Raw genomic sequence first — 26,430 nt, 5'->3', positions numbered from 1 at the left:
ATATGAAACATAAATGAACTTAATCTTTATGTGTTGGTTCTGTCTCCAGGATACTGCATTATCTTTATACAGATAGTCCAGATCTGAAGACTAAAACATATCTGGCCACAGCATTTCAGATAAGGGATACTCATCTTGTATGCATTAGATACGCAATAAATGGAGTTGTCAAGAGTTCCCACTGTTGTAAAGAAATCTTCCACTTTATATTCAAGGTTTAACTAACTATAGGTAGTTTTGGTTGGTAATTTTCATCAATATGAGCACAATGAGGCCCGCTGCCCAGCTCCCGGCCACCGGCTAGCTTTACCCAAAATAATTACACAGAAACTATATTCTTTTAAACACTGCTTGGCCCATTAGTTCTAGCCTCTTATTGGCTAATTTTCACATCTTGATTAACCCATTTCTATTAATGTGTGTAGCACCACAAGGTGGTGGCTTACCGGGAAGGATCTTAACCTGCGTCCATCTTGGAGAGGAGAGCTATAGCGTCTGCCTCACTTCCCTTCTTCCCAGCATTCTGTTCTGTCTACTCCACCCAGCTATGTTCTGACCTATCAGGCCAAGCAATTTCTTTATTAATTAACCAATGAAAGCAACAGATAGATAGAAGACCCACCTACATCATGGTATAGATATATACACTGTACTTTTAGAGCCCCCTCAAGCCATAGTTTTTTATTTATAATACATTTTTTATTTTTTGAAATTGCAATTACATTCCCTTACCCTTTTCTTCCTCCACCCCATCCCTTGCAACCCAAACTTGCTGTCAAGTTTATGACCTCCTTTAATTGTTGTTTTATAAAAATAATTATTCCTAAATATATTAATATAATCTATCCAATCTGTATTGTATTACCTTTATGTGTATAATTTCATAGCTGACCCTTTAGTATTTCATTAACTGATTGAGGAGTTCTTCCACGGGGGAGACTATTTCTCTCGCTGTCAGCATTACCCAATTCTTTGTAGACACCCTCAAGTTTTTCCCTTCCTTGTTAGATGTCTATTGATGTTGTCGTGTTTTTCAGGTCTTGTTTAGGCAGTCATATTAAACCAGAATTTTAACAGATTTTAAACAATTTAATATTTTGCTTCATGAGAGGATTTAGCTAATTTTTTCTAACTAGCAAGTGTTTTCTTCTTAAAAGGAAATTTTATGTTCTATGGTTAATACCTAATTTTTAACTAAAATGAAAATAGTACTGAAAGGTTTACAAAATGGTTTTATAAATTCCTGTCTCAACAGTAAAATAATCTTGTTAGTTCATGATTTTAGTCCTGAATATAGCATAAAAGCTAAGGTTCAAAAGATGTCACATACATAATAGTAGATTGTTCAAATGAGATAAATTTTAAGGTTTTTGTGAGTCTGAATTCAGTGAGTTTGTTGTTATTATTTGTTTGTTTGCATAATAGTTCCTCCTTTTCTCTACTTTTCCTTTGAAATTGAGATAAAATTAATAAGCACTTAACTTATGTGAAAGTATACAATGGAATCATATATAATGCATTCACAGTGTTGTTTAGTTCAGAGAAGCATGCTGAAAGAATCCCTGTATGTAGTAAACATTTGTACTCCTCCTTTACAGCTTTGGATTTTTATGTCAGTTATGTGTATGCGAATGTATTTCTTCATTCTTCCATTTATCCTGACAAAGCTTTTTTCTGCTGCTGGATATTCTTTCTATCTAATTAGTGTTTAAAGTGAAAATTTTGTGGGTTTATTTAATATAAGAAACTTAAAGTTGTAAAACATGTTTATAATAAAATAGGCCAGGTGCTAAAGAAATATAAACCAAATAAAATGTGTTATAGTTCCTGATTACATAAATATTTGTTGACTGCCTCTAGCTAATATATCAACCTCCTATCTAACCATGTATTTTGATGAGCTATTTCTAATCTCTAGGTCTAAAGTATGAATGAGGTACATAGAAAGGATACAGTGATGGATTGCTACATTCAGAAGAGAATTCTGATATCTTTATTTCATGTGAACAATAGGCATGTAATATGTATGGGTGCTATTAGAGTCAGCCCTGATGGTTTAGACCAGTATTCTTTTTGTTAGTAAAGAAATGACAACTTAGAAAATGTTGTCCATATATGCTCTCCTTGTCTACCTGATGAGTTAACCCAGTAGAGGTCTCAATTGAGTCTGTATTGGGTTAGTCTATAAGAGTTTCTTCTTCAAAGACTCCATGCACACAGTGTAGCAACCAGTAATCCCTGCCAGTGTGCTGCTACCAAAAGAAAACCACTGAGTAACTAGAAGAGAATAGGGATATGTTCCATTAAAATTTAGTCTTAATATTCAGGCTTTCCATGGATTCAAATTTCATTTCTTTTCTATTATGTTATACTTGCTGTTGTTTATCTAGTGCATCTTTTCAAAACTCTGTGAGGTTGTAATGTTAACATTAGAGTATAAATGAGGAGTCCAAATGAAATGCAGCATACAGTGTTACTCTTAATACTCGGAGGAATTCTATCCATTTCCTGTTTGGATACCAACTAGTAGGTTATTATTATGCTGCCCATTGCTGTTCCCAATCTTAGCCTTTCCTTGGCATTGCATTGTCTGGTAATGTTAGCACTTAGAAGAACTGTAGGGAGCTACAATATTAGTGTTTTCTGAAACTATTTAGGTACTTTAAGAAACTATGCTGGAGAGCAGTAACTCTCTAATTTATAATTGTTTTAATCTACATAAGGGCTGAAAGTCACTAAGTGTGGTACAGGAGCAATGACTCAGCAGTTTAGAGCTCTGGTTGTTCTTCTAGATGACCTAGGTCCATTTCCAGCACCTGTGGGATGGCTTACAACTGTCTAGCTCCAGTCCCAGGGGATCTAACATTCTCTTCTGGCCTCCATGGGCACAGTATACATGTGATCCACAGACATAGAGGTAAAACATTGAAGTGTCACAAATGTTAGGCAATGGAATAAGCATATTTCACGTATTATCACAGAACATGAAACTCACAGGAGAGGTGGGGGCCCACCACTTTATGCATCTAAAGAAGATGAAGCACAAAGAGGTTAAAGTAACCTTCCCAGGTTCATATGGCTGCTGTACTGAATATAGCCAGCTGACTCTCCATCACAGTTTACAGCTTCCCCAAACTAGACTGTGAATCCTAAACTGGTGATAGTACAGTATATTGCCAATAATGAGATACAAAAGAAATATCTTTATTCTGATAACTTCAAGCCATAGGAGCCATTTCCTTGAGTGATTTGTATAAAGTGTAGCTTTTGCTAAAGGAATAAGTTGTAAAGAAGTAGACTGCTGAAACATTTCACTAAGAAAAAAGGTTTTACTGTAAGTCTTACAGAATATGCCAGATGTTGTTTATCTTTGGTATTTATGTTTGGAGGAAATGTGGACTACCTCTTGGGGAAGGGATATCCATGCTGATGAGTGCTTTTTGACCCTTTTATTGTGTAATATTTTCCACATGGTGTTTATAAAGTCGCTTTCTTAGCTTTACAGCCTTCTGTGATATTACCTGTAGAGAATCTACAGACCAAATTTAAATAAGTTTCGATCTTTATAAAATCTCATATTTTATTGTGTAGTATCATTTACAGCTTAGGAAAATGCTTTTCTTTTTTTTTTCTTTAGAGTTATTTTTTTACTAAAACTCAGATTAGCTTTTTTTTTAATTTTTTATTGAGGAAAAAATAATCTGCCTCCTCCCAAAATGCTTTTCTTATTTCTCATTTTTACAGTTTTAAAAAAATATAGTTTTTTTACATCAGTCTTCCTTATAACAAATCCCTCTGAAAATCCTGAACTTGATTGTTATTTGCATGTGATTTGAAAGCTATACATATCATTTTTCAAAAAATACGATGGAAAAGTTATAAATTTTGTATATGAGTATTACTGCAAGTTTAGTCCCACACCCATACGGCAGCTTGTAACTCTCTGTTTGGAATTCCAGCTCCAGAAAGTCCAGTCCTGGACTTGGACTCCAAGGGTACCTGTACTTAAACATTCACCTATACTCACATATATGTGCGCACATACACACACACATGTAGACAGACGTTTCTCTCCTGCCCGCCTATTCCTAAATATCTGGTGGCCGCTTCCCAAATAGTTGACTCAGAGGCTTAATGTTACTTATAAATGTTCGGTTGATAGCTCAGACTTGTTACTAGCTAGGTCTTACATTTTTAAGTTAGCCCGTATTCCTTATTTATGCTCTGCCATGGAGTGGTACCTTTATTAGCATGGCAGGTTCATCTCCCTCTGCACCTGACTGGTGACTCCTCTCTCTGCCCTTCTCCTTTCCAGCGTTCTTAGTTTGATTACCCCACCTATACTTCTTGCCTAGCTATTGGCCAATCAACGTTTTATGAAACCATTTCGAGTGACTTTACAGTGTTAAGGAGAATTGCTTCATGGCACACACATACACAAACACACATACAAATGTGCAAAATTTAAAATAAGAGATAAACTTTCGGTATTCATTTCCTTAAAAGTGTTTGCAAACTTTTAATTAAAGTTCAAATTATACTGTAGTGCTGAAGTTTGAGTCTTACACATTACCAAAGTAAATGCTCATAATACTAGATGTGTATACTGCCTGTATTTCATAGCGTATGGAACATGTCTTGATGTTATTATGTTCTTAGTTTTTCATTCATTCCTTCAATTTTATTTCAAATTTTCAGCAAAATAAGTTGTGCTATAGTATTTGCTGTGTGATATTAAGTTTTTAAAATGTGCCTTTCGGCCTCATTCTCTCTTTCTCTCTCTCTCTCTCTCTCTCTCTCTCTCTCTCTCTCTCTCTGTGTCTCTCTCTCTGTCTCTCTCTCTCCCTTTTTCCCTCTCTCCCTCCCTTCCTCCCCCTCTTCCCCAATTCTTTTGGTTTTTCCAGATAGGGTTTCTCTGTAGCTTTAGAGCCCGTCCTATTACCCCAGGTTGGTCTCGAACTCACAGAGCTCCATCTGCCTCTGCCTCCCATGTTCTGGGATTAAAGACGTGTTCCACCACTGCCTGGCTCTTCCCAATTCTTGATATGATGCTGTGTCTTTGTTAGGGAAGTGTACTTTTAGGAAGACCTGTTACATAGAGTTCATTTCCAATGGACTGACATACGTGTGAGTTTTCTTGTTTTACTGTACCTTTCCATATACTAGAAGAACCAGTGCTGCCATTCTTGGATTCCCCTTCTTAACATGCAATATTAGAAAAAATAGAAATCATAATGGGTATGCAGCAGAAAGTGAGGCATGGCAACACGATGGATGACTGTATGGTACCTGTTTCCTATTCATTTGAAGTCTTTTTTTCTCTCCATAATGTAAATGCTAATCAAACATTTTGTTTTCCATGTGCAGATCCTTTGCAAGCAAAGAAAGTAAGAAAGGTGCCTCCTGGCCTGCCTTCTTCTGTAAGTACTTTTTTTTTTTAAACTTGATGTTAAATAAATTGATGTCAAGTATTCAGTATTTACTTGCTACAAAGATGGATTCAATTGATGCCAGTGGGCATACTTTACATAGTAACTGTTCATTGCTTAACAAAATCATTGATTGAGATAAATCCACACTTAATGTTAGTCTTTTCGTTTTCTGTGCAATGATTTGTAGCTTTCTCTTACGCTGTCACTCCCTGTCCCTGTCATTTGAATTCCCCTCTTGGGAAGAAGACTAGGCCTGTAGCTGTCAAAAAAGATCTCCTGTGCAGGTCTTTTGATGTTTAATTAGTCATTATGTTGCTGAACAGGAGGACAGACAGAGATTAATAGCTGAGAATCTTAGAAATTTACATTTGTAATAATCCCAATGGAGCTAAAGACATTAAGATTCGGAGGACATGTTCAGCTCAGCTTGCCTCAGTAGGACTGAGGTTATTAATATGCATAAATCACCAAGTCAGATGTTCATTGTGAAGCCCTTGTGGATTTTAAAGCCGTCATTAAGCCTTTCCCAACTTCAGTCTAGCATCAGGAAAGCTTTCACGTAACTAGTTTGTTGATCCTTCCATGCTCAAAAATGTATCCTTTGAGAATAAAGAGCTTTGATGCAGGAGGTTGGGAGTGGTTGGTAAAACAATCATTAATGGCTATAGTAACCTAATACTGTAGGAGTGTTTGTGCTGTTAATATACTTATTCTTTGAAGCAGTAGAAGTATTTGTAGATGAACGTACATTATAAATCCACCCACAGTTTAAAAACCTGTGGTGAGAAGAAGGGAAAGGCTTTTTCTCTATATGTGGAATAAATGGACAGTGACGCTGTTATATTGAGGCCCTGTGCCTTGAAGGGTACATTCTTTGTTGTGTAAATGGGTGTTGGGCTTTCATTGGACAATACTTAACACATGGGAGCAGGTGCTGCCAGATGAGTCATGGCTCATCCCAGTTTAGACTGAATGGAATATCCTGCTTGACAAGTAGCAATCTAGAAGGGGCAGCATGGGCCTGAGCTTTTTATTTCTTGTGAAGGGTAAAGTAGAGAAATCATTTTGGTTGTTTGCATTTCTTCTCTCCTGTGCCACCCTCCTTGAAAAGTTGAATTGAAATCTCTGAAACTAAATTCCAGATGAATCTGAGTTTTGAGAAGCATAGGGCAGCTGTGCTCTGAACCTGCAGCCTACCTGGAAAGCTGAATTGCTGCAACAAGCATCTTAAAAGCTTTTGCTTGCATAAGCACTTGGATCCACTAGAGGCTGAATAGCTGCTTGATAAACAAAATGAACAATGCCTCAAATCATTATTCCCAAAGACAGGAATTTCAACAGTAGCTAAAAATAGTTGTATGATTTACATTTTAATAGTAGGTAAGTAGTGTAATCTAACAGAAATCATTCTTAGTAGGCAGAACTGCTAAAACATGGAGCAGTGTGATTTCTTGTAATTTATTACTTTTATTCTATGAAAGTAATAAAAGTTAAATTGCATATTAATATTAGTAGAACCCCACATTGCTTTTGAAAAGATTAGTAAGTAAAAAGTCTGCCATATTTATTCTTGACATAACATTAGATATAAGCAATAAGATAATTGTTCATGTTTCATAGTTACTTCATTTTTAAACAAATGAGCAAAATGGACAAAAGAGCCTGGTGAAAGGCTTTGCGGACCCTTTTGTCCTTACATTTTTAATTATAACAGCATTCACTACTTTGAGATAGTTCTCTGTATTGTTTTTTTATGTTCAGGAAAGGAAACACTGCTGTGTTTTGATGAACTTTTGAGAACAATTAGGAAATTTTGTAAGCCAAACTTACTTATATTTTTCTAGCTCCTTTGGTACATACCTTTAATCTAAACTTGGAATCAGAAACAGTCAGATCTGGGAATTGGAGGCCAGCTTGGTCTCCATAGGGAGTTCCAAGCCAACCAGGATTGTATAGTGAAACCATGTTCCAAAAATATACACATGTGTATATGTTCTTATATAGCACTGAGCATGATATATATGCCTGTAATCTCAGCAGCAGTGGGACTGAAGTGGGAGAATTGTTGTATATTCTAGGCTTTATAGCAAGACTCTGTCTAACCAAAACAAAATAAAGAAAATTAAATTTTTTTTCTGTTTGATTGCTTATAATGAATATTCAGTTTTTTACACTGAATTGTAAAAGAAGTGGGTACAAAAATAAACATGAAGTGTTGCATATTTTGTTTCATGATTATTTGAATAATAATACTTCCAAAGAATTCAAAAATAAAAAAAAAAATTCAGCCAAATGTTCAGATTTCAAATGGGCTAGAAGGTAAAAAACACAGAAATGTGGAAAACATTTTTTGCCTAAATTTAGAAGTAAAGCATTCCTAGATTCTATGATAGCTTTAACTTTTGTCATTTTATTGGAGTAGGAGAATACTACTGAGCCTAGCGTAGGTCCGCTTTGAGTACAGACTCCTGACTTGTAGTAATAGGAGTCTTTTGGAACTGTTCAGAGTTCAAAATATGTGCGTACTACTGCAGCACGACAGTGATTTCTTTTCCCTTTGAGGGTTCCTTAGCTTCCCTTCCCTCTTATCTGAACACCAGATATGTCCACCTGGTTTTTCTCTATCAGATCATTGCTAAGATAAAAAGTAAAAGACAGAGTCTTGGGCATTGCATAGGGATTCCCCTGGCAACCTTTTTGTAATCTACAAAAGGAAGTACATTCAGTAACATCTCAGCCTCAGTGTCATTTTGTTAGACATTCAGGACTTCAGAAGTGTGAGATTCTCTTTAGTCTTTGCCACTAATCTACCCTGGTTCATATACAGTTTAATTTTGTGCAGATTTGTGTAATTGGTTTTGTTGTTTAAGGACTTGCACTATCTAAGTAAGCATGGTGTGGTAGTAGATAGAGATACACAGAATTTCCCTATATGTAGATAATGAGTTTTATCTGGCTTCTACCCTCTTTTCATTTTTTTGACCTGAGAGGGGTTGCTTGTGACTCTCTGAACCATAGGGACTTTTGTTTCTGTGGTGCAAAGGATTGTGCTCAGGGCCTTCCCCATGCTAGGAAATTGTTCTACCACTGACTCATCCTTGGACTTTAACCTAAGGTTGCTTGGCTGCTTTATCCATTTTTGTGGTATTTGGGAATTGAGCATATAGGACTTCATTATAGCTCCCATAATGCAGTCTCATATGTAGGGAGAATCTCTGTCTCTTCACTTGATATTGTACTTACAAATATAGATTACATTTTTTGTATATTACAGAAGATGCAGAATTTGAAAGTAAGAAGCAAGATTTCATTATAAATCTGTCTCAGAGTAACTAACCATTTATATAAATTCTGGAATACCTTCTTATGTAGTAGAAGGCATATGATAGATTGATGGCACTTTTTTCTTAATCAAATATATTATTATCCTTTGTCTTATCGTTAAGTGTGCATTTATTTTCCCACAAAAACTGTTAATATCATTTCTTAGGTAAGCTCTCAAAATTTATTTTGCCACCCCATTTAGAAAAGTTTTCTAACTCCTATTTCCCCCAATGAACTTCAATTTTCCAAGGTGAACCAGAGCAGTTTAACCTACCTTTTCTTGTTTGAAGCAGTACAGTTCTATGACTTTAATATTGGTAATTATAATTGGGCATGGTGGCTCACACCTTTTAGCTCAGCTTTCAGGAAACTGAGGCAGGAAGATTGCCATGTGATGAGACCAGCCTGGATTACATAGTGAGGAACAGGCCAGCCAGAGGTATATTTAGAAAGATACAACAAACAACAGCCCCAAAAAAAAAAAAAAGACATTAGTAATCCTAGTTAGAAATTATCGTTTTCTTTTTCCAGTGTTTGGGATTCAAACCGAGGGCTCCATTCTAATGTGTTGTAGACAAGCACATTGCCTCCTAGTGACATTCAGACTATATTTTTTTAATTAGTGTGAATTTTGTGTTAATATAAAATCTAAAAATGTGTGGACATCTCTAGATAGTTGGAGAGATTAAGACTAAAAACTACAGAGAAGGAATATTAAGTTCTGAACACATCTAAACTAAATAGGAGAAATGACAAGCAGTGGGGGTAGGTAGAAATTATTAACTTAAAAGTTAAATACAAAATGGTTAGCTTTCTGATCTAGTGAGATCACTTTCAGGGGTTAGAAATATACAGAGCCACTTTTAGTTTAATCTCTGGAAATAGCAAGAAGAGCAGTAACTGGCATTCTCCCAAAGGACTCTCCATTGGGGATGATCACCAGGAAGCCACGGAAACAGTGTCATAGACAGTTGCTTGACACCTCTAAGAATAGCAAGAAATAAAACATTTTTACAAGCCAGTGTCAGTTTCAGTGTAACTTCACAAATGAGCTCTGCAGTTCTTGAATGCGGATTGAACAGGGTGTTTGCTTATTCCTTGGGCAAATAAACATAGAGGGTATAACTCAATTGATGTGCAAAAGAGATTCTTGTTTCTGCCTGTTATAGAGGATATTTCTATTCAAAAACTGTTCCAATGCAAACTTTCCAAAGTGGTTAGTTCATTCTCTTGACTGTACAGTTAGATCTTTGAAGGGTAGATCTAACTTACATATGTCAGTAAGAAAAGAACAACCCCTTTTGAGGTTGATGGTACCTACTGTTGAAACGGTGTCAGAATTGTATCAGTGTGAATGATAAGGTTTTGTTTGATTTTTGGTTTTTCGAGACAGGGTTTCTCTGTATAGCCCTGGCTGTCCTGGAACTCACTCTATAGACTGGGAATGGGTTTTGTCCAGTGTCACTGACTAGTATTCTTGTCACAGATCCCTACTTTGTTCATCTATCACTGATTGTACTTGGAAAGCTATTTGTTCCCCTGTGTGTATCTTGTTTCAAGGATTATGATGTATGCCATACAGATATTTGTGTAATCTTTCAACCATTTTCAAAACACCGCAAGTTCTTAAATTGTTTCTAGTTTTTTCCACATGTATAGTCATGAATCAGATTTAAAAATTTTTAAACTACTGACTGGTCAAAAAATTAAACTGTATTTTTTTTTAGTATCTAACCCAATATATCTGTAGTGTTGCCAGTATTTTATTAGTTTTCAAAAAAAATAATTTGGCTCTGGCTGGGCATAGTAGCACATGCCTATAATTCCAACACTGAAGAGATGGAGGCAGGAGGAGGATCAGGAGCTAGGGGTTTCACTTCTATATTCTTCCTCAGTATTATTATATCAAGGTTTTTTTTGTGGGGAGGAGTGAACAGGGTCTCACTGGGTAGCCTATGCTGGCCTCAGACTCACAGAGTTCTGTCTGCCTCTTTCAAGTGCTGGGATTAAAGACTTACCTCACTAGCTCAATGTTTTCTATAAAGAGGTTGTATAGTAAATATGGGGATGAGAGGACAGATAGTTTCTACTGAAGCTCCAAGACACTGCTGTGTTAATAGCCTTGAAAATAACTACAGGTGAGCTGGGCAGTTGTGGCACACACCTTTCATCCCAGCACTTGGTAAGCAGCGGCAGGAGGATCTTTGTGAGTTTGAGGACAAACCAGTCTACAAAGTGAGCTCCAGGACATGCTCGAAAGTTACACCGAAAACCCTGTCTCAAAAAACAAAAGGAAGGAAGGAAAAAACTAAGGTGATACCTAAATGAACAGACACAGTTGTGTTCCAGTAAAACTTGACAAGATGGTTGGTAGATCAGACTTAAGCTCCCTAGGCTTAAATTGTCGCCTACAGTAGACTCAAAGAATGCAAGTGTACCCCTTTGTCATCAAGGCCCTGGATACAGAGCCATTTTTATTGTATTAACATCATATGCTCTCCAAGATCATTTGCCATATTCAAAAATGTTCCCACTAATACATTCAGGTGAACCAATGCTTTAGTGTTCTATTTTCTGGTGTAAGTGTGACATTAGGTAATGAACCTGCTGATACCGTAGATATGTGTGTGTACTCGTCATCATCTTTGTCCTAGCCCAACTTTGCGATAAAACAAAGTTTGCTGTGTTCTGTTTTCTCTGTAAGTATAACAGTGTAACATGTACTCATTTAGGCGCCATTTAACGAGAAGGCTTCACTGAAAACTAAGATAGTTGCTCATGCCTTGAAAATTCATTTTCTTAATGTTAATCTTTATGAATGTAGGTGAATTTTTTATGGTTCTTACACAGTTCCCTTTTTAACTTTGATTAGTAAGTAAAAGCTCAAGTTTTGATTTGTATTTGAGATCTTTTTTATTTAATATTGTTTGAAATCAGAAGCAGCTGTTTTCTCCCAGCATCATTAAAAATATGTAAGATTTCCAAAAACCAAGGCTAGGGGTACCCAGTCCTCAAGAAGAATAGCCATTTGAAAATCGGCAACTCTTTGCTATTAGGTTCCAGTGAGACCCCTCTGTTAAAATCATTGAGAGTGTTATGTATACTTACAGTAAGTAACGAATTCTCTTAAGCATTAGGGATTTAAACACAAGGAAACCATGGACCTGTCTTCAAGGTGATTATAGTTAAAAGCTAAAATTATCTTATGCCTGTGAAGAGAATTAACTTTTAAAATTGTTTCTGTTGAGTAATTTCCCTCCAGTCATAGCGTATACTACCCACGAAATTATTTCAGCCAAGTGGGGTGGAAATAATGTCTTTATAGCCATTGCCTTCCTCGTCTAGAAAGGAACACTCGTTGATTTCCTCTTGAAAACAGTACTTTTCAGTTTCCGTCTCTGGTTGTTCAACAGTGAAAAATATGCCAACTTGCTTTTTTTTTTTTGGTTTTTTGGGGAGCCTGTACTAGATAGCTCTTGTAAACTAGACTATCCTCAGACTCACAGAGATCTGCCTGTTTCTGCCTCCCAAATGCTGAGATTAAAGGTGTGCGCCACCACCACCTGGCTTGCTTTCTTTATATAAATAAAGAACATTTGTACATTTGTTCCCATTTGTCTTCTAAAATACGCAATATATGCAAGATAAAGAGTAGTTCTACAACAGAAAAAGTAATTCAGCCATCATCGTCAGCTCTATATTGATTCAGGATTGACATCATTAGACTTGTAAGGACTAGACCAACGATGCTGGCACACACTTAATCCTAGCACTCAGGAGACAGAGGCGGGCAAATCTCTGTGAATTTGAAGCCAGTCTGTTCTACAGAATGAGTTTCTGGACAGCCAGCACTACATAGAGAAATACTGTCTGGAAAATATATATATAAGGTCTTTCTCATAAAACAACATTAGCGTGGAAACCAGAATATAAGAGACAGATTATTTTTCCCTAAAGAAGTTACAGTTTTATTGAATACAAGTGTAATCTGGTCCTCCTATGTTGTATTTCTCATACTAAAACACCCTCAAGAATTTAGCTATCTGTTAGCACCTGTGTTACTGTCATCTTTGTCCAAGCCCTTTCTCTTTCAGACTACTGCACCATCTCCCCAGCTAGTCTTATTTTCCTTCAGCGGTGTCTTTCATGAAGGAAGACTACTTAACAGTTTAGGTCAGATCATATCATTCCATGTCATTCATTCCTCCACTTCAAATCCTGAAGTAGCTTTCATTATCAGTGTTAAGCCAGAATCCTTACTGTGGCTTACCAGACCCTCATGACCTAACTCCTCCCTCACAGATCCTCTTCTGCCATCTTCCCCTCCCTCAGTCCAGCCTCAAGTTCTTCTGTGTATTTACTGTTCTTATTGCTAGACCCCGCTCCTTTGTACCGCATGACTAGTTTTCTCTGTGATCAATGGTGATCTCTCACGGCCGTCCTGTATAAAATGTAACACTCAACCACCCCTTTCTTCCCTGCTGTAATTTTCTTGGTAACTTATCTGGTTTATTCTTTACCTTGGTCACTTTATATAGCAGGGATATGGTTTATGCTGTTTTTCATGTTCCCAGTTGCTAATGTATGATAAATTAATAAATTCATCTGATTAGCACTATAGCTGTAGCTGTCTTTGCCTCCTGTACCTTGCCTAATTGACAGGAAGATGGTCTGAACTACAAAAGATTATCTGAATTATCTTCAGAGAAGGAAAGCTGTAGCTATATTTTAGCTTTTACATTATAGAACATTATGCTTAAATTTTATAAATACTTGAAGATGGGAGTGGGAAGAGCTCCAATTTTTCATTAGAAAAGTAAAAATCTTTTGGGTGATAAAGTTTACCAGTGTTATTTCCATTCTTGTGAGCATAGACTCTCAGTTTAGATAAATGAGAACTAGGAAACATGCATTTCATTTCCATCAAGGAGTCCTAGTGTTAGAAAATGGGTGTTTTCAAGTCATATATATGATCTTTTCTTTTAAAAACATTAATATTTATTATGTATATAGTATTCCATCTGCGTGTATGCCTGCAGGCCAGAAGAGGGCACCAGACCTCATTACAGATGGTTGTGAGCCACCATGCGGTTGCTGGGAATTGAACTCAGGACCTTTGGAAGAGCAGGCAATGCTCTTAACCGCTGAGCCATCTCTCCAGCCCCCAAGTCATATGATCTTTATACAAATTTAGCTGTAATAACACAGATTGAGTCTTTCAACGTTAGGGAAGCAGAAAGCCTCAAAGTCACATTCTAAAGTTAGTATGGTAGTATGGTGTTGTTGCCTGGTTTTTATTCTGTGAGTTCCTTGAGCTGTCTGCTCCTTGCAGCTATTTTTGTTTATAATCCATTTTATAGTCCCTTTTACTATTCTACTAAGCTTTCTAGCCAGAACATGCAAAGAAGCATGCCATAGTCCCTGCACTATAGTTGAAGGATGGTGTAGGAGCCACAGCCCACTCTTTTGACAGGCTTTCTTCTTGTCAGTTTGGTTTCTCGCTGCCCTCTCTATAGAGAATTCTGTAGTTATTTCAAGGCTTTGACTACAAATCTTTAATTTTCCAGAGGGGCCAAATTAATTTAAGTGTCTGACCTATGTATAAATACACATTTTTTTTTTCTTTTGGTTTTTCAAGACAGGGTTTCTCTGTGGTTTTGGAGCCTATCCTGGAACTAGCTCTTGTAGACCAGGCTGGTCTCGAACTCACAGAGATCCGCCTGCCTCTGCCTCCCAAGTGCTGGGATTAAAGGCGTGCGCCACCACTGCCCAGCTAAATACACATTATTAGTATGTCAAAAATTGTTATTGAGTAAGTAATGACAGAGTTGGATAAGTTTTTAACTATTAGTAACCTGCCAGCCTTTGTTGTTGCCATTGTTCTAGATACTCCATAGCTTTTAAGATTGCTTTAAATGAGCATAACATCAGGCAATAGCCACATATACTTCACTTGCCAGCATACATTAGAGGTTGAAGCTTTTGGATGCTTATCTTAGTGCTCAGAAGTTGTAATGTGGTTTTCAAGGATCTTTTCCTGGATCTAACTTTCATGTAAAACTTTAGGCTTTTCATTAGGTGTGATTGTGAAAATATGATCTAAAGTTGCTGTGTACACTGGATGTAAATTGCAACAACTGGGCTTGAGAAAAAGTGTATGTATGACAAGATCTAAGAAATTTCAGAATAACAGTTATGGAGCTCACTAGAATGAAAAGGCACGCTAACAACCATGAAAATAGACCCTTATCTCCCATACATTCCATACACGGGCAGTTTACTTCAACATAGCAGCACTTCACTGCTTTTAATTTCTTTCCTTTTAACAGTTAAATCAACAAATATAAGATATGTCAGACTTCATGAATATGTCCATTGGCCTGCATAGGGGCCATGATGATCTTCTCTGTGTCCTGTTTTAGTGCATTCCTGCATTCTTCTTCTAATCAGACATCTGAGTAGCAATTATATACCTTTGGTTTTGTTTTAAACAAAGAAAAATACTCAGGGTAACTAAATAGAAAAGAACTTAAACCAAAAATCTTTCAAAGTAAGAATTCAGAGTTTGGGAATGCAGTTAATAAAACATGCGAATAGTAGGTTGGGTTTTTTTGTTTTGTTTTGTTTTTTTGAGACAGGGTCTCACTGTGTAGCTGTGTCACTGTGTAGCTGGCCTGAAATCATGGTAATCTTCCTGCCTCTTCCTCTTGAGTGCTGGGATTAAAGTATGAGCTTATGAAAGACTTTGTTAGTAATGAAGTTGCTTGAAAATCTTCAGTATAATTTGATGGGTACCTGTATATGGAAGAAATAATTGAATAGAATGTTCTGAAATCTCATTTTCTGAAAAGGCAGAGCTAAAACCTGAGTCCTGGCTCCTAATCCAGTGCTCTTTTGCATCACATGCTAGTTCTCTGTGACATGAGCATCCTGGCAGGGAGAATGTAATGCTCTTGTACATATGTATCTAGAGAGTCTAAACCAAGCAGCATAACAGATTCTTATCACATTTTGTGTCTTTCCCCCAGTGTGTCTGTAGGGACAGGGACAGTTGTCATTGTTATGGTGACATACCACCTTTCCTAGTAGCTTGTTGTAAATAGTAAACAATGTTTGAAATACATTTTCAAAAGATTTACTTAAATGAGTATCTTGTCTACATGTATGTCTGTGCAATGTGTGTACAATGTCTGTGGAGAGCAGTAGAGGGTGCAGATCCCCAGGAACTAGAGTTACAGAAGACTGAGCTGTCATGTAGGTGCTGGGTTTCAAACCTGGGACCTATGGCTCTTAACCACTGAGCCATCTCTGCAGCTCCTTGATTTTTTTTCTCTCATATTGAAAAAACAGCATTGACATTCTCTTCATCACCTCCCCTTTTTATTACACCTTTCTCAGATATGTATTCAAAATGAAGTATGGATTTTGTTAAGAGTGGTCAGCAGAATTTAGAATTAAGAAATACTTCTTAAGATGAGACATAAGTTTAGAATCTTCATGATTTCTTTTGGTAAGTATGGCAGAAGCTAGTGTTGCTTTATTCCTTGAGTGTTGTAAGTACGAGGCAGGTGTTTTGAAGTCTTAGTGTCGGTTGTTCAGACATAAGGAGTCTTTTAAATCACTGCAACTAGCAAGAATTTTTATTGAAACAAAAATAGATTGTCAACCAGAAATAACTTAATGTCTATACATTTGGAGCTTTGGATTGCGTGTTCATGGATGGTTCTAAGCAAAGATACAGAAATGACAATATCTTGACATGCTTTACTTCTGTTAAACTTTTGCCAGCCCAGAAGAAAAAGAGTATGCCTAGAAAATAAATCAAAAACTGTAACATAGCCGGCGGTGGTGGTGCACACCTTTAATCCCAGCACTCGGGAGGCAGAGGCAGGCGGATCTCTGTGAGTTTGAGACCAGCCTGGTCTATAAGAGCTAGTTCCAGGACAGGAACCAAAAAGCTATGGAGAAACCCTGTCTCGAAAAATTAAAAAAAAAAAATAGTGAAAGAAAAAACTCCGTTTAAAGCCTTGTCTACATTCACCCTTATAGATGATTTAATTAAAAGAAAAAAAAACGGTTTTTTTTTTTTTTGCTTGCAGTTTTTGTTAGGTTGCTTAACAAGTTCAAAGCCTTTGCCAGTCTGGAACACTTTTCAGAAGTGCTGGTGTATTTGTGGAAGTTAAGACCTGTAAATCCTTGTCATTTTGTCTTATGTGTATGTACATACACTGGTACTCAATCCTATGATTATAGAGCCATCTGCAGGAAAAGCATCAAGTTGCAGCACAGTTAATAACTGTTACTAGGTTGTTTTAAGTGATAAATGAGAAGTGACAAACCACAGTTTATGGGGTGAAAGAAACGAGCAGTCAAGAGTTGCAGGAACTGTTGGTACTGGGGGGAGCCAGCAACGTCTCCCCCCCCATTTAACCTTTTAAAGAAAACTGCTTTGTCATGGTAGTGTGTGATCAAAAGAAGTATATTCCATTGCTTTGGCACTTAGAGATTTCAGTAGTGGCAGGTCGGCCTCGTTGGAGGAGCTGTGGATGGAGTGCCATAGGAGTGACCTGACAGTTCTGTTGGTATCTTGTCAAACAGTGCTATTTGTTTATCTGCTTGCTTCTCCAGGAGATTGGGCTGCTTTTAACACATCCTCAGTATAGTCTTGGGATTGATCGATTGATTGATTGATTTTGGGTTTTTTTTTTTTTGGGGGGGGGCAAGGGTTCTCTGTACTTTAACTCACTTTGTTGACCAGGTTGACCAGGATTCTCAGATATCCGCCTGCCTCTGCCTACATGAGTGCTGGGATTAAAGGCCACCAAACCCGACTAGACTTGGGCTTTTCAAAAAAGGAATTGCACTTGTATTCTTGCCCCTACCCCAAAAAATTCAGGTCATGTAGTTGGTTTCCATTAGCTATACAGATGGATATTTTCTGTTTTATTAATCATGAAGCATTTCTAGACCTCAAATTAGATTTTGAGATATTTTTAAAGAAGCAATAAGAAACTTGCTATCCCGTGATACATGAATTTTATCATGTGTCTTTGCTCTGTGCTGAGTAATGGTGTTAAGAGGGAGTCAGTCACCTTTTTTTTGTTTTGTTTTGTTTTGTTTTTTGTTTTGTTTTGCTGATAATATCAAAGGTCAAACCAGGACTATGGAACACTAAACACACTCCCACTGAGCCTCATCTTCAGCATCCAAATGATGTGTACTAGTGTGTAGCATAGTCTACATTTTGGTTAAAAATGTATGTCTTCACAATTAAGACTTAGATGGAATTTTTTTCCATGATCACAAATTAGGTCATTATTTATTTGTTTGTTTTTAGAGCATGGTTGCAAGATCACTGATTTCATGTCAGTAGCTGTTAAGTGGAGCAGACATCAGAAGTTGGGTTAAGGGATGAATGATTTCACTAGTTTTCTATTCTTGTTTTCTTTGTTGTAAACTTTTAGAATATGAAAGTATTGGAGCTGGGGGACAGCCTCTTCAACACTCAGAAATTACTTTTATTTAAAAAAAAACTAAAGTAGCACATACTACAAAAAATGATCAGATATAGAATCTGGAATTTGGGTGTTTTTATTTGGGCCTGACTTAGCAGTATTGTCCCAAATTCTGCAAATTTAGGAGACTGGGTCTCATAATCATTTCAGGCTAAAGTGAGACGGCAAAGCCTTAGGGGAAAAAGTGTCTTTCCTTTGCATTTTCATATTCCATTCCTTCCTTGTTTTTGAGACAAGATCAGGTTGGCCTCAAACTCACAGCATTCCTTTGGCCTCAGCCTTCTGAGTACTGGAATTATTTATTTATGCCACCAAGTTAAGGTGTTTCAGTTCTTAATCCTCTAGCATCTCTCCTCACCCCAACCGCCCTTGGATTCAATAATTTTTTTAAGTTTTATCCTTCAAGGATTGTCGACTTAATTTTATGTGAACTTTTAAATTTGGCTTCATTACTCTTAAAGTCTACCTTCTAGGAACTAGTTTTCTTAGAAATAATGTCAACTTTTCATGAGAAATTATTTGTGTTTAGATTTACTTTTCTAGCCAGGATGTCTGGCTTTTTTGGGGGATAATGGAATGTGGCTTATGTAGAAGAATGTATAGTAAGATTAACTCTTTACTATCTTTGATTAATTTAATATATATGATTCTAGGGCTGGAGAGATGGCTCAGTGGTTAAGAGCATTGTCTGCTCTTCCAAAGGTCCTGAGTTCAATTCCCAGCAACCACATGGTGGCTCACAACCATCTGTAATGAGGTCTGGTGCCCTCTTCTGGCCTGCAGGCATACACACAGACAGAATATTGTATACATAATAAATAAATAAATATTTTAAAAATATATATATTACGATTCTATTCAACTTTCCTCAGAAAACTATAGAATTTTATGTCACTTGAAACATTATTGCTTAAGGCTAGTTTAACAAGCATGTTTTAAAACAAGATATAACCTTTGCCTTGATCCAAATATCAGGAATAAGGATGAACAAATAAAAGACTAGAAAATGCAAAACAGATAATTGCAATTACTTTTGCCTGTCTCTCCAAGGAAGATCTATTTTCAGTCAACAGAAAATGAAAAAGGGCAAAGAGACTAGCCTGGATTTGAAAATTTCCGGAAAAGTTCTTAGCCTACTTGACTTTCTTGAAAATAATTTTTTTCAAGAATCTTCCAAAAAGAAGTATAGCATTTACTTACCTAGATTATGTCTCTGCCTCATGATTATTGTAAAAACAATAAAAAAAAATATGGTGAAAGGCTGTAAACCTTTTAAGCCAGAAATCTTGGATTTGCTAATCAGAGCTGTGTGGCTCCAGATCGTTTTCTTCAGGGTCTCTGGGATTTCATTCATCTCATTGCCTTATGCTCAGTGATTCCCATCTTGTGATAACATGTGTGTTATTTTAGGTTGTTAGACTGAATGAGGTGAATATTTAGTCTGATCATGACATAAGTTCTTCTGCAGCATTGTGGGTGGAAACCATCAGGATGAAGAAGACCTGGTAGCACAGAGCTCCTGTGCAGACTACAGGCCCGCCTGAAATCAGATTTGAAAACCTGTGTCTCCAGCTGACTCATTTTGTCAGACTGAGTCAGGAGATTAACCCTTGACTTGTTCCTTTGGAAAAAAAAAAAAAGCGAAGATTAAACAACTGCTTTGACTAGGGTAGCACTTGATCAGCTAGAAGCATTCCCTGTAAAATGAGCCGTCCAGGGAGAGGAGCTGCAGCTGTTTCATAGATTGGCGATTTTGTTTTTGTTTTGTTTTGTTTTTTCCTAGAAGAGAAATAAAAACCTTGTCATAGAAGATAATTGATAATTGTGGTAAAGAAAATGACTATTCATATTAACCAGTTGCAGTTTTCCTTGGGTAATATACACTTCCAGAAGATAATACTTGAGAATAGCAAACTTAAAAGCCTTTGCTGTACCTGGCAGGTAGAATTTGGAAGAAAATATATAAATTCTCATTAATTTTTTCAGTGATTTTATGTTTTTCAGGAAGAATTATTAACAGTATTATATGGACATGTCCAGATGTGATTTGTGGAGTTCCTGAACCTCCTCTCAATTTAAGTAGTAGTGCGTGTACTGTGGCCGGTGCACTATGGGAGAAGGGATCTGGAGTGAATGAGAGGCTTTATACCATTTTCAAAATTGTTTATTTTATGTGTATGGGTGTTTTGCCTACGTATTTATCTGTTCACCACATGTGTGTCTGGTGCCCCAAGAAGTAGAAAGAGGGTGTTGGATCCTCTGGGACTGGAGCTACAGACGGTTGTGAGCCACCATGTGGGTACTAGAAAATAGAAACTAGTCCTCTGAAAGAGCAGCCAGTGCTCCTAATTGCTGAGCATCTCTAGCTGAACAGTAATCGTAACCAGGTGTTGATTCTGTAGCACATACACACCCAAGTTTGTTTGGTTTTACTTTGAATTTTTATTAAACTGATTGTTTTTCCACCTCATTATTGCTTTTAAAATAAAAACTGGGGAGGAAATTCTAAATGTTTCATGTGTTGTAATAGCCATGGTTGCATAGAGGATTACATTATACTGCTTGTTTTACCAGTTAGCAAGCACTTTCCCTGTTGAACTTAAACCCCTGCAGGCTTCTCCTTTCTTACCCGTTGTAAAAGTTATTCCAGGTAGAAAGAAAAATACTGAATGTTGCCAATGCATTGATGCTTCCCTCTTCTTGTTCCCCCATGTTTGCTATTGAAAGGTGAGATTTTTCTTTAGTAATTAATAAAGAGAAATTTTATCTTAGATAATTGATTTTTTTCAGTTATTCTGTCAAAAGAGAACAGCTTGTCGATGAATGACTAAAATTTACTTAAAAGGTTTTAAGACATGGCATTGTTAGTTGTAAATCAAAGCTTTTCATGCAGTTCTCCACGGGCTGAAGCAGGCCTTTGTGGTCTCTCAGGAGGGAGGAAGTTGCCTGCGCTCTGCAGACTGGCATTTAATAGCTGCTGTGCAGTGATGTTCTTTTGCAGCTGCTGCTAGACCTTTTCTCTGTCTGGGGAGAGTGGGGAGCTCGCATTGTTGGCCGATGCTGTCAGCTTTTGAATCCTGTGTTAGTCAGCCTTATTGCCTGGTGCTGTTTTATTACTGTGACTCAAATCAGTATGTTTTCTAAGAATGGTATTTGTTTGGGGTTTTTGTTTGTTTGATTGGTTTGGTTTCTGTCTCTTACAGACTTTTCCTCAAATATTTCAGTGGCTTTCTACCCCACAAAAAGTGTCTTTTTAAAAAATAATGTGTCCCTTTTGCACAGTCCAGTTATCTTTGAATCACAGAGGAAAGGAATAGTACAAAGAGAGTTTGATGGGGGGAATAAGAAAAATGAAGGTTGTTATTCTATTTTTCTGGCTTAGAATCTACACAAAAGTATAAATTGTAACTTTTTAAATAGTAAATGTGTCTGTTTTAGAGACAAAGTTTCAAATCTTTTGGCTTTGTAGTATTATGATAATCTAGAAAAATCAGAGACATTCATTTTTTTCTAAGAAATGTGATTTTTTTTAACTCTAGTATATAACCGTTCCATGGGAATAAGGAGGGAATTCTAGTAAGCCATATTTAGTTTGCTACCTAGAATTCATGTTTCTACACACCCAGTCTTTTATTCTTTACATTAAAATAAACCCTTTCTCTTATTCCATCACCAAATTGTTTACTTCATACTAGATATTCCAGAGGGCTGCATTCTTTTGTAAACTTTTCATTAGTGTGGTGAATGATAAATCCAAGGAACTTTATAAACAAAAGTCTGTATTATAAACATTTCCTCTTTAGGAATATTTTAAACACAGGTAACTTATTTTTAAGATAATTTTTAAATTTAAATTTTTTTTTCACAAAACAACAAAAATTTCTAAAGCACAGTATGTTCTAGCCTATAAAATGGTACTTAAATGATGGTCCACTTTCTCCAAGAAGTGATTTTGTATAAGGCTTAACTGTCTGGATTCTCCTTATCCCACATGATTCAGTGTTTCCAGTTCCTGATTGCTTGATCATGTGTTTATCAGACTTGAAAGCAACTTTAGGCCATGCCAGATGGTAATGTTGCTGGAGGTGTAGCAAGCAAGGCTTTCTTTCACAAGTGCTCTAATTTAATTCAAACTAAGAACAGATTAGTAGAAGATTGGTCTTTCTCTCCCTCCCTCCCTCCCTCCCTCCCTCCCTCCCTCCCTCCCTCCCTCCCTCTCTCTCTCTCTCTCTCTCTCTCTCTGTGTAAATTTGTTATTCTTTGGCACGTTTAACTTTAGGATGCAGTATCTCTTTTTATTTAGAGTGTATGACTTGGATTTTAGCACCCCAAAAGTTTGTGTATTTGGTATCCTCCACCATTGCGAGGACTGGTAGAAATTGAAAGAGGTTGATTACAGCATAAACTCTCCCTCTATGCTCTGTGAGTTGGTTCAGTCCTATTTTGCATAAGTTCCTTTTGAGTAGTTCCATGTGTGAATGCATAGCACTAAGGACTTGTACTGCTTGTGTGGATATATGTCTTAGAGAGACACTGTGTGCGTCAGCTGCAAATAACATTTTCAAAATCAACATGTATTGTGCTTATCCCGTCCCTGGGATGGGCAGCAATTCTTTGATGTATTACTACAATGGAAAAACGGTAAGCCGTTTTCTTTCTTCATGGAGTGCTTTACTGACTTGTTTAATGGAGAGCGGTGCAGTCTAATTGCATTTTAGTAAAACCAGTGGGTTTTTTTTTAATTCTTTTACCATAAATTAGATTTGTATAGTTATTTGTGTCAGTAAAGTGTCTGCAACAGTTACTTGTAATAGTGACTCCTACATCTCAGTAGTTGTTTGCTTTTATTTGTAAGTATAGAAAATAAACTTGAATTTGAGTTCTTTTTAGTTTTAATAGTAATATCTCTCATAGCATAAGTTTCAAAGTACATTTATTTTTTACATTTTGAAATATTATAAACATAATTTATACATAAGAACATAAACATTAAATATTGTATGATGCTTTGTAAATGGATGGGAAAGATGAAAATCATCTTGTGTATTCATAAAAAGAACAAGTATGAAGCTCTGGGAATGATTAGGGAATCAGTCAGCCAGCGAGGGCCGTGTTTCCTGTTTGGAGTTTCAGGTCCAAAGCCTTTCCTGGGATACCATCTGCTTCTAATCATACTAGAATTTTGACCCTGTGCAGATTCATAACATAAATCACTATTTCAAAAAATACATTTTTACATTTCTAGATAATATATTCCTGGTGAATTTATAGTCTATTTTTAGGTATTTTAAAAGTTTTCTGTATTACTAAGCAAAACTTTTCTGTAGTTACTTAATATTAACTACTTTGTATATTTCTGCAACTGTGTCTTTAAAAGCCATAGGACTTTTGTATACTGGAAAAAGTATCCTTAGAGATTTGGAGTTACCATTGTGAAATATTTGATATGCGTTACAAAGCATTACCTTAATGCCCACTTAGTATTCACCTGAAGCTTAGTAGCCACCTTCTCAACATTGTTTTAATTCTCTCACATTTCATGAAAAATTCATTTGTTGTAGCATCAATGATTTTAGAGGAATGCATTTAAAATGTATTTTAAGTTTTGAAAAACTAATTCCATTTTCCTAAAATAGCATAAAGTTTGGTATGTTTACTCTTTCCTTTTTGCCAATTGAAACATACTGTTGAAAGACCTCTGAGAACTGGTAGAAGGGCTTTTTCATCTGTCGGTTGCTTTGGTGCCTTTGGATCCGTCCAGTGTTTTATATGTGGGTTTTTTGAGTAAGTGTTCTTAGTAGATAACAGTCGGGCCAAAAAAATATTTAAGCTCTTTGAAAGTATGTGTTCACGCTTCCTGTATTCAAGTCCTTTGGAGAATGTGAGAGGTGGACTTAAGAGAGTAAGTGAGATTACTTTTTCTCTAATAATCTTTGCCAGCTGCCTTTCAAATGTAAAAGTATTTTTCATTTTTGTCCAGTTCCAAGTAAAACAGTCTGTTTAAAAGTGGCATGCAACTATGTGAGCATGCACACATGTATGTTCAATAAAGTTTACTTCTCAGATCACTCCACCACAGCCTTCCTCTTTGTTCTGCACTGAGATGGGTGGTGGGGCAGTTTGATAGTATTGAGCATTTCCAGGTTTATGGTGCATGGCATAGCTGGTATGATAAAGATGTGTGGTTTGAAAATTGATAGCCCTGTGCCTAACATAGGTCAAAGGTGACTTACATGTTCTTGAAAGATACATTAAGCAATCATGCATTGTCTCAGTCCTGTGTCGTGAGAGTCTACACATCTTAGTGTTTTATACATGGTTCTCTAATAATTATGAGAATTTCATTTAAATTATAAGAAACATTCTCTTATAACTTCAGTTTTCTTCAGTAAGAATATTATGAAGTATGTAATTATGCTATCTAAAGAATATGTAAATAACAATCATCATTGTCATTTGAAAATGCTAGTCGACCAAGCTTTCATGTGAAAAGTACAACTTTATTAATATTTTGACTCTAAAATGAAATGTCCTTCAAATGTACTGTGTTATGGAACTTTGGTGGTGAATGGATTAAGTTTGAGGTTATTCTTTTGCTTCCTCTTACTGATTTAAGATGTTATGTAGAACATTAATATTTTAAATGCTAGTAAGTTCCCATTGATTTCATTGTTAATACGGCATAGCAGGTGTTCTGAGAGAGTAAGTAGTTCTGGTCTAAGCATTTGTTTTTTAAGTTTTCAGTTTTGTTCCATGTTCCTTAAGGGTTTGAGATCTTTATAAAACCATCAATGCTAAAACAAGTGAGATTAACCAGAGAGGAAGAGCCTGTGTTACTGAGTGTGTGATTAGTGTTATATTGTTGGGATTGTGACAGACTTACTTCTGTTTTCCCACTATTTGAAAACAGATGTCTGTGTCACTGTCATTAGTAATCTTTGTGATTGGTTGGGGAAATAGAACTACTTTTGAACAATTATGTCTTTTTTAGGATTTTAAGAAATATCAAGGAATAGTAAATTTCCGAGGCTTTATTTTAAGAATTTAGCCGGCATTCAGTCCTCTTATTGACACAAGTGATGTTATTCAGTAAAAATGTAGAAAGTCACGCAGGAACGTTTAAGGCTGGCATTTCCACCTGTCTGTAATCTGAGTGGCCTCTTTTATTAATTTTTTGTTATTAGCTAGTTAATTGGTTCAAGGTGGCTTAAACCAAAGATACCTCAAACTTTCTAGGTATTTTCACCAATGAGAGACAGGACAAAAGTCAAAGTTGTAAACTTAAGCTGGAATCATATTTTGAACGACAAACTTCTTTGGATGGTATCTGGGTAAGAAAGACAGAAACCAAGGCTATTATAAAGGCCATGAACCATGTGGAAAACTTTGTCTGATTCCCTTAAGTCAGAAAGCTGTCTTCATGTTAAATGCTATGAGCCTCATTTCATAAATTAAGACAATAAGATTGAGAGGCATGAAGTAATTTGTTTAAACCTCACCTAGATAAGTTCTGAAATTTAGCCTAATTTCATCTCCAAGATAGGTCTTTTATATAATCTTACAAGTAAATTTGTCCTTACAGTAAACTGAATCAGTTCTTGTTACCACTTGTGCTAAAAAAATATTCTGTATTGCATAGCAAATGTAACTGGAAAAAGCACTAGAGTACCTTTACAGATAAATTGTGGATGCCTGATCATAATGCTAAGTCTCAATGAGGGGTGGCTTGTCAGGCTTTGGATGCATGTGTGCACATCTTTGTGTGTGTGTGTGTTGTGTGTACGTGCACATCTATCTATGTATGACTGGTGTTAGAATGCAGGGCCTCACACATGGGTAACAAATACTTTACTACTGACATATATCTTCAGGCAAGTCAAGTAGGAATTTTCAATTTTTGAATAAGACACCTGTTAATTGTTATAGGTGTTTAAAAAACATAAGAAATTAAAATATCTGATTCTTTCTAATATAATTAAATTACAGCCTTTCTGTCCCCACATAATTTCCTTTTTTTGTAAGAATTAGAATAGCCGTGAACTCAAATTTTCAAGTGCATATTTTAATAATCATTAAAACATATACTTACCCCCAGAAATGTGAAAGTATATAGAATTGAAGTTTTGTTCTTTTCGGGGGGTTAGTGTTAGTTACTTTGC

At 36.4% G+C, this 26,430-nt stretch overlaps 1 protein-coding gene across 5 annotated transcripts in view; it reads left to right on the top strand.

Annotated features, from left to right (window-relative positions):
* Tcf12 (transcription factor 12) overlaps positions 1 to 26,430 on the top strand; it is a 268,114-nt gene that overhangs the window by 194,416 nt on the left and 47,268 nt on the right. For all 5 annotated transcript variants that reach the window (XM_050127365.1, XM_050127384.1, XM_050127395.1 and 2 more), the window contains one exon: positions 5,368 to 5,420. In XM_050127365.1, the coding sequence (XP_049983322.1) occupies positions 5,368 to 5,420 (53 nt within the window). The remainder of the gene's footprint in view (positions 1 to 5,367; positions 5,421 to 26,430) is intronic.

Source organism: Alexandromys fortis, unplaced genomic scaffold, assembly GCF_014885135.2.
Source record: "Alexandromys fortis isolate MF-2015 unplaced genomic scaffold, M_Fortis_MF-2015_v1.1 scaffold_22, whole genome shotgun sequence".
In the NCBI taxonomy this organism is placed as follows: domain Eukaryota; kingdom Metazoa; phylum Chordata; class Mammalia; order Rodentia; family Cricetidae; genus Alexandromys; species Alexandromys fortis.
The sequence above is the reverse complement of the archived record's forward strand: the minus strand, read 5'-3'. Positions and strand labels throughout refer to the sequence as shown.